The 9,508-nt window shown below is 40.3% G+C and overlaps 1 protein-coding gene across 1 annotated transcript; it reads right to left on the reverse strand.

Moving 5' to 3' along the window:
• On the reverse strand, nt 1-585 carry LOC113573812 (olfactory receptor 4M1-like). Its single transcript, XM_081718996.1, is given in 1 exon segment — nt 1-585. A coding segment is annotated over 1 exon segment (585 nt).
• Between the last annotated feature and the right edge of the window lie 8,923 nt (nt 586-9,508).

The raw sequence follows: 9,508 nt of genomic DNA on the forward strand, positions 1-9,508 counted from the left end.
CTATATGTTAATGGAAGCACTTGACTCACAAGATAGCTTTACAACTGATCAGTTGTCATGATACAGTTTGTCAATGTGAGATCCACAGAATGGCTTTGTATTGGATAACTTCAGTGTAGTTAACATGGAAACAATGGGGAAAGTCCAGGAAAACAGAATTAGTTTACCACAGATATATTTGATTATAATGGAATGATAATCTAGTGGTCTGCAAATGGCTACATATCTGCCATAAGCCATTACTGTTAAGGTTGTATACTCACACAAAACTGCAATGTAAATAACAAAAGTTTGCAAGGCACACATGTAAGATGAGATCACATAAGTACCTAAAAATAAGTCCTGGGTGAATTTATGGTAGAATCCTGCAGCTCCAAATATTCCATTTATGCACAAATTACAAATAAAGATATACATTGGTTTGTGAGGGGCTTTCACCATGACAATCATTATGCACAGTGAAGTATTAACAGACAATATTAGGAAATAGAGGAAAAGAATGCATGTGAAATATATATGTCTGTATAATGACGATTCTCTGGGTTCCATCAGATTGTATATTACAGAATTAGACCAGTTATCCATCAAGAGCTTTGAATTCTATATAATGATAAAACAATGTTAAATAATAAAAATAGTAAAGTGAAGGCCTCTTACAATATCCTTTCACAGTTACACCTTTGCTTCAGTTGCCTGACTCCATCCTTGTTTATATGCATGACACTGAAAGTGACACTGAAAATGACTATATAAATATTGTACCTTTTTACTTCCAACACAGACCAGCAATCAACAATGTTCCTGCATATTATGAAGAATCTTTCAGATTCAGATATATACTTATAGTCAAATCCCTTTGATGCTTCTTCTGGGACTATATTTCTCATCTAAGAACTCACCAGGAAGTAGAAAGTGGCATAGCCACTGATGGTGCTTGGCATTGTATAGGTTTCATGGCTCTACTGATAGAATTCAACTGGCCCTATGGCTCCAAATCAATGATCACTGGCCCTATGACTCCACAGATAGCCCTTTTCCAACAATGAGGAATTGGAACCATTTCGGGTTGCACTTCTAATTTTGAACCATTCAGCACATTTCTACCAAAATAAATAGGTTCCAGAAACTGAAAAGTTAATTCCCAACTGGAACCAAAGAATAGTAGGTTCTTCAGTGTGAACCATGGTGACATGCAGGGATATGCTAAGTTGTAGTGGAAATAATTATCACACAGCAGAGCTGGACAGGGTAATTTGCGAGAGCATTATGTTGTGCTCGATGGCATGCTGGGCAACATACCAGCAAACCTGTTGACTGGGGCACTGAATTCAGCTACAGCAACACTGGAAGCTGACCCCGCATCTCCATCCATATAGGACATTAATGACAATATGTCGATAACATCGGACTTAGTGTACATATAGCATTAGTTTATTTCCATGACTATTTCATATTGTTATATTTGTTATATTAACATTGTTCATTATTATTTTTATTATTATCTTTCTTCTTATCATCAATAGTTGAACCATGCTGTGGTGCTCTGAACTGGCTGTTCTCAATGACATTCTCATGCACTAGGGCATCCATTTGGTATTCTGTAATGACTGAGCTGTGCAATACACTCAAAAGTGTCTACTAGGTTGAATAGGTTGAGTGGTCCAAACAAACACTAAAACATATGTTGCAGCACATGGTTACAGAGGATGCCTGTCTCTGACAACTTATGCTGCTATACACCTTTTCATTATCCAAAGGAATCCCTAAGTTTCTACCAGATTCTCACTGAACTAGCTTCTCTTTGAGCTGTATGGGAAAACCAGGCCTTCCTGCTTTATATTAGGGTTAAACATGCACTGCAAAGCAGAATTGATGATAAAACTAGCCCCAGTTGTGAAGGATAACACAGGGCCAGGATTAGACTTCTGCCAGGCAGGCTAGTCATAGGAAAACTGTGTTAGGGCAGTGGTAGCTCAGTGGTTAAGGTACTTGACTTGTAATTGGAAGGTTGCTGGTTTAAGCCCCACCACTGCCAAGTTGCTACTGTTAGACCCCTGAGCAAGGCCCTTAACTCTCAGTTGCTCAAGTTGCATTGGATAAATGTATCAGCTAAATGCCATAAATGTACTTTGTAACTGGTTAAGATATTAGTGTGATGACTAGTAGTATCTGTACTGTGGATTAATTTAAAACATATGTCTTGTCAACTACTAAGTGAGAAGGTTCATCTGAGATGGTCGTGGCACAGAGCGAGCAAGAGGCGAGGTTTCCAGAAACCGGCTCCTGGAACGTGGGCAACCCGGTCCACAGGGAGCAGGCCTCTGTGGGTGCTCCCGGTGGAAGGAGGCGATGAGGTCGGGGTCCAACACCTGGGAGGCCGACACCGAGCAATGCTCGGAGGGCCCGTATCCCTCCCAATCCACCAGGTACTGCAATCCTCCGAGAGTCCAATAAGGCCCTCACTCGGTAGACTGGCTCACCCCCGATCTCCAGTGTTGGGGGTGTGGCTGCCGAGGTGCTGCCCTCCTCAGTGAGGGCACCCACTACCACGGGCTTCAGGGCGGACACGTGGAAGGCCCTAGAGGCCTGGCTATGTCCCGGAAGACCCAACTTGTAGGTCATCTCATTCACCCGGCTAGTTACGGTGTATAGGCCCTCATATTTAGCCTGCATATTTAGATGGCCTACCCGGCCATCCCTGGTAACGACCCACACCGTCTGTCCTGGCTCGAACAGGGTGGCTCCCCTCTTCTGGTTTGCCTTTCTTTTGTAGGCTGCAATGTGGGTCTCCTCCCAAACTTGTTTACTGCGCCTGCTCGTCTGACGGCTGATTTGATGCCAGCGGGTTCCTGGGGTACAGGGGAGGCTGGTACCCTAAAACACATTCAAATGGTGTTAGCCCAGTTCCAGCATGACTTAGGAAGTTTTGTGCGTACTTGGCCCATGCAAGGTATGCACTCCAGGTCTCCGGGTGTTGTCCGCAGTACAAGCGCAGGAATTTTCCCACCTCCTGGTTTACCCTCTCCACTTGGCCGTTGGCCTGGGGATGGTAACCTGATGTTAGGCTCACAGTAATATTAAGCTTGACACCATGACACCATCACATCAATTGGCTCTGCTTTTGTGGACGTATCCAAGTATAGAAATAAGGTAAAGACCACAGAACAGGCATTTGTGGGCATGTAATAAATGTTACTTGCTATTGTCATAGTTTCCATGGAGGACATCACCTTGTACTTTTGTTTTTTGATATCATTTCATTTTTGTTTCCACCCTTTGCCTTGTAATTTGTCTATTTCTGCACTTTATTAGTTTTATTAGTTCCAGCTGTACCTTGTTTCTAAAAAAAAAAGGTCACCACCTGGATTTAACTAAGCAAATAGGTAAGAGCCTCCCATTGGATAATTACTGCATGGGTGATTATGTTTCAGCTGGCAACAAGTTATTCAACCCTAACTGATGCAGTGAGTAGCTTCTCATTTGTTAAACAACCATGTCAAAAGACACATGCTGTGATCGTGGAAAAGATGTTAATCTGTTTCAGAAGGGTCAAATTATTGGCATGCATCAAGCAGAGAAAACATATAAGGAGATTGCTGAAACTACTAAAATAGGGTTAAGAACTGTCCAACGCATTATTAAAACGTGGAAGGACAGTGGAGAAACATCATCTTCGAGGAAGGAATGTGGTCTGAAAAAAATCTTGAATGATCATGATCGGCGATCACTTAAAAGTGTGCTGAAATCAAATCATAGAAAAACAACAGTAGATCTCCAATCATCAATACAAGATCTCAGGGAAAAATTAATGCAACTCTGGACAGAAACAAATGTTGTGACATTGCAGAAGCTTTTGGAAATGATGCCACAGTGAAAGCGTACCATAATAAAAGCTAAAGGCAGTCCAACGAAATATTAGAGTGTGTGACTTTTTTTTGGCCAGGCAGTGTATATATACCTTTGTGTCCCTTTTGTCATTCATTGATAATTTCATCATTATTGTTTTTCCCTTTATCATAGCTTTCTCTATTGATTTCAATGTTGTAAGTGAACAAGTGTAAGTGAACTGAAATTTGGCAAAATGACCTAAAAGTTCCAAATACAGTGGAGAGCAGGGTGTAACGGAGATGGCACCATCTGGAAAGCAGAAGCTAGGACATAGGGTGGCATCTATGTCTATGTCACCCTGCTCTAGTCGTCTGAGCAAAGAGGACCAGCAATAGCAGCAGCATGTTTAGTGAGGGCAAATACAGAGTTGCAAACACAAAGGTGGTCGAAGGTCGAAAATCCATTATAGTTAGACATGGAATCAAAATCAGAAGGAACATGATTAGATTTTACATGACAAAACATCAATACCTAGAACAACGATCAACAAAGCTGACAGGTAAACGTGGGGTTTAGATACACAAGGGGATCCACCTATAGACAACACATGGCTAGAAATAACTAAACAGAAAAAAACACCTGACATTAATAAGGGATGAAAACAGAAACAAAACCAAAAGTAGAACAGAGACCAAATCACACATGAAAAAGGTGTTGCCATGGGAAACTCGACACCAGAGCAGGAGCAACAACAATAATTTCAAATATCATGCTAAAATTTGCATGAATATAAGAAAAATCACAGATCAAATTACATGGGTAGTTTATTTTGTAAGTGCATTTTACATCTTAAAATTTCAAAAAGGTTCAAATGACCATCTTAGTCATTCTAGTAATTAAATTTGGTGTATGTGACAGAGAACTGTGTGCACTCTTTCCTTCAGTTCCTTGGGAGATGTAGAAAAGTACTATTCTGATACCAGATTACATAGTCCATAAAGCCATCATAAACAAAATTTTATAGTTGGTGCGAAACTTAATAGTCAGCCAATGTAAATTGCATAAGTCCAAGGTAATATACTGACTATACCCTGAACAACAATATAAGGCTTTTTAAGAATTGGAAGCCTTTAGAGAGACAGAGAGGCCAGGCCAGGGCCAACAGAACTATTTACATTATAAGAGATGGGAAATGAATAGGAGTGACAAGGCTAGTTTTCAGAGTGATGGAGAGCAACTAGGCCAGCAGTAAGAGAAGTATTTACATTTTATGAGGTGGGAATTAAGGACAGACTTTTAAAAGTGATGTTAAGGCTGGATTGACTAAGCATACTGCACTTATGAATCAAAATAATGGACTGACATACACATGGGGCAGGATGGGTGCTGCTTATATATACTACTACAGTACTGCAGTAGAGATGACTACTGATTTTTTATTTGAAATATGTGTTTACAGAGTGTTTTACAACAGTTTTACAATCTGTTTTCTAAAAGATCTATTGCCTTGTAGAGTATAATTTCATCCTAATCCTGTTCTATACAAGGCATGGGTTAAGCAAATAAGTGGCAAATATTTGAAAATCCTCACTCTTGTTAGTCTATGAGATCTGTGAGAACATCTGAGTTTGACATATCTTTCAAAGACATTAAAGCCTACTTGGAATTAAATTGCAGTGGCAACTGATAGTTATTCAAGACATGAAAGCTCATATTCATGCTACATTATGCTAATGCACAAACATCTATTCTGTGCTCATGTGTGTACATGAGGTGAGTAAAAAGTGAAATATGCTAAATGAGATTTCTGTAAAAAGGTGAGAAGGAATAAATGGAATTGTCACACAAAGAAAATAACAACATCTTTAAGTCACCTGTATAAGACTGAGACAGGTGACTTTTCTCTTAAAAACACCTGACCAACTGACTTAACTAAAATCATATGTTTTGGAGGACGTAGAAATATATGGAAAGACTAACTCTTCACAAAAATATAGATAATGTATGTAATGTCTGTGCACACCTCTATTAAGGTCTTGTAAGGCAATATAATCTGTTACACTTGCTTTGTGGTAGTGCAATTACTCTATAATCCTCTAGAGAGCAGATGAGAGGGGAAGAGTCTGACAAACATGTTTATTAAGGGTCATTACTATACACAACATTCTCGTTCCCAAGGAAGCAATTTAAAGTAACCACTGATGAGCACTGAGTACAATGCACAAATTGAGCCCTCAGTGGACAGTGGCATGAGGATGGCTTCAGACTGGCCATAATGACCTCCCTCAAGAATCCCTGTTAATGCAACAGTCTTAGAACTGAGTAATCACAAAAACATCTGTCATCACCTTTTTGGAAAATAAATCTTATTCTTACACTGAAGTTTGAAAATATGTACATTGTATAACTTCTTTGATGCTTTATTTGATGCTTTGATGCTTTATAGTCCCCATGATAATCTGTTGTTCCAAATGTCCATTGTACTATATACAGCCCCCCTCCAAAAAAAAAAATACTAATAATTTATATATATATATATATATATATATATATATATATATATATATATATATACATACACACACAATTTTACATAATAAAAAAAATAAAATAAAAAATAATATATATATATATATATATATATATATATATATATATATATATATAGACATACACATAAACACACACAATTTTATATAATGAAATATAATATATTATATATAATTATATATAATATATATATATATATATATATAATTGTATTTATTTATTTATTTATTTATTATGTAAAATTGTGTGTATATATATATAGACATACACATAAACACACACAATTTTCTATAATAAAATATAATATATTATATATAATTATATAATATATATATATATATATATATATATATATATATATATATATATATATATATATATATATATATATAATATATATAATTTTAAAGGATCTAATATCGAAAGTGAAAATAAGTAAATGACAAGCTTCAGATACTGTAAGGTACTGTAACAATTCACCAATACATCACATTTTCAAAATCAGAACTGTCTGAGTTTGACCCTTACTAACCTTTATTAACTTGTCATATATATCTATATCTATATCTATCTGTCTATCTATATCTATATATCTATATCTAACAGGCACCACCAAAACCAAAACCAAACACAGGACTAGGATGAGACACCAACAGCAACAGAATGGGCAAGACGCGGAGCAAGGACAGGAGCCAAACAAGGGGCATGACGAACAGAAGCAGACACAGGATCAGACACAGAAACCAGGGCAACAAGAGAAGACCGAACAGGACAAGAACCAGGAGCAGAGGCGGGAATAGACACAGGAACTGAAGGAACAGGTGTGACCAGAAAAGATGTAGAAGCAGGAGCAGGAACAGAACACACAACAGAAATAGACTGCAGATGACAAAAGTGCCGGGAGAGAGGATGAGGAGTACAAAAATGCAAAACAGACCAGGACAGGGACAGGAACAAAAACAGACACAGGTACTGGAATGGACAGACACAGGGACAGAAACAAAGGGAGACACAGGATCTGGAACAGGCACAGAAACAAGCACAGGGACAGAACACAGCAGGAGCAAAAACAAAACCAGGCAACGAAGGAGGCAAAAACAATGGGGCAGTAGGAGCAGGCAACAATGGAGACACATGCCGATGTGGGACGGATAGGGAACATGAAGCCTTCAAGCCAGGAGGCAGGTCTGAGGACACAGAAGAGACTGGAGAAATGGCAGTGGCAGCCTTTTGGCGCATAGGAGAGCTTCAAGGAGCAACCACTGGGACAAGTCTAGCATGAGGCACAGGGGCTCATGGAATGACTTCTTCCACTCTAGGAACAGGAACTGGCGGGTACGGGAGCGCAACTGCAACGTTCAGTGGCGACGGGTCCAACAGGTCCAGATGTTTGGCCACAGGAACGGACCTAGTAGCAGGACCGGCGGTGTCTCTCACGCCGGGAACGGGAACTGGATCGGGACGGGCGGTGTCCCTCACGCCAGGAACAAGAACAGACTGGGTGGCTTGTGGGATAAGCCACAGGTACAGGTTGAGTGACCCTGGAGGAACGCCACAGACACATAACTCTCTCGACGGTTTCCAAGGCTCACGCAAGCAATAGGGAGCTCGCAGTTGCGCTTAAGTGCACACCGAGTGTGTAGCCATGGATTGTCTGAGCCTTCACTCCGTCTACTCACATTTTGCACTGCAGGCCGCTTCCCCCTGCAGTGTAGGTCAAGACAGGTAGACTCTTCGCACTTACCTGGGATCTCATCATCATCAAAATAAACATTATCCTGCTTTTTAACCTCTCCTCAGGTCACCATCCCCATGTCCAATGGTGAGGTAGAACATGTCAACCAGGCGGTAGGAAGATTCCACTGCCAGTATTGTGCCTCCCAAAACGACTGGCACAAATACCTCCCCTGTAGCAGAATATGTCCACAACTTGCTCACTTACACTTCACTCGACTAACTCTTTTCCAGTGTGTCTACAGTTACCAACCAGCCCTTTTACCATGGGATGATTCCCCCACTGATATATAGGCATTAGATCAGTGGTAAGCTCTTGTATGTGGGAGTTTGTCCATGTCCACTTAAAGAGGGCATTGTGTGCACAACAGGAATTTGCTAACCGTCCTACCCTACAACTTCAGCCTGTTCAGAGGGTCTGGGTCTCAATGCACAACATGAGGCTGGGCCTTCCCAGCAGGAAACTCAGCCCCCGGTAAATAGGGTGATTCAATGTCCTCCGACAGGTTTCACGTATCTTTGCTGAAGCCTGTGCACTACAGTCCTGTGTCTGCAGCCAGGACCCCTATCAATCCTCCTGCCCAGGTGATGATCAAGTGAGAACCAGCCTATGCCTCGGATTCCTAGAGACGTTGCGGGGTCTCAGTACCTCGTCGACTGGGAGGGCTATGGATCTCAGGAGCAATCATGGCTGCTCAGGGCTGAAATCCTGGATCACTCTCTGTTGTCAGACTTCCACACTGCTCACCCCGATCATCCGCCCCCCTTGTGTCCGTGGTAGGCCCAGGGCCCCCTGTTCTTGGGCATCTGGAGCCAACCATCAGATGACCCAGAAACCACACTCAGCCCCGTACTGCCACATCTACCCCTGCCTCCAATCTGGTTCGCCAGAATACTAGCACATGATACAGACTTCCCGCCATTGTCCACTCCTTACTTCAATGTCAACACAAATAAGGGCTGTTATTTCTTTGCTAGTCTCTGTATATGAAAATTTTAAGGCCAATTTGATTCTTCATGAGGAACATTTTGAAAGTCTCTCCAGTCACAATTGAAGCCTCAACCATAGCAAAAAGAATTTGCTCGTGGACTACAAGTTCAAAAACTATCTCTTCTAAGATATCTTATTCTCCATGTATGCATCTGTATTTCTTCTGATTGGACTGTATTCTGGGTGGTCCCAGGTCTCTGGGATATATATATATATATATATATATATATATATATATATATATATATATATATATAAACAAATTCTTTAGCAATATTTTGGTAAAATCATGCCTGGATATGACTAAAGTGTCTAGCGCTTAAAAAAAAAAAGTGCATTTCATAAACTTGGTTGCTTCAAACAAACAAATAAATAAAAAATTACCAATGAGCACAAAGCATTTGA

This window comes from Electrophorus electricus, chromosome 8, assembly GCF_041902795.1.
Source record: "Electrophorus electricus isolate QZ-2024a chromosome 8, ASM4190279v1, whole genome shotgun sequence".
NCBI lineage: Eukaryota > Metazoa > Chordata > Actinopteri > Gymnotiformes > Gymnotidae > Electrophorus > Electrophorus electricus.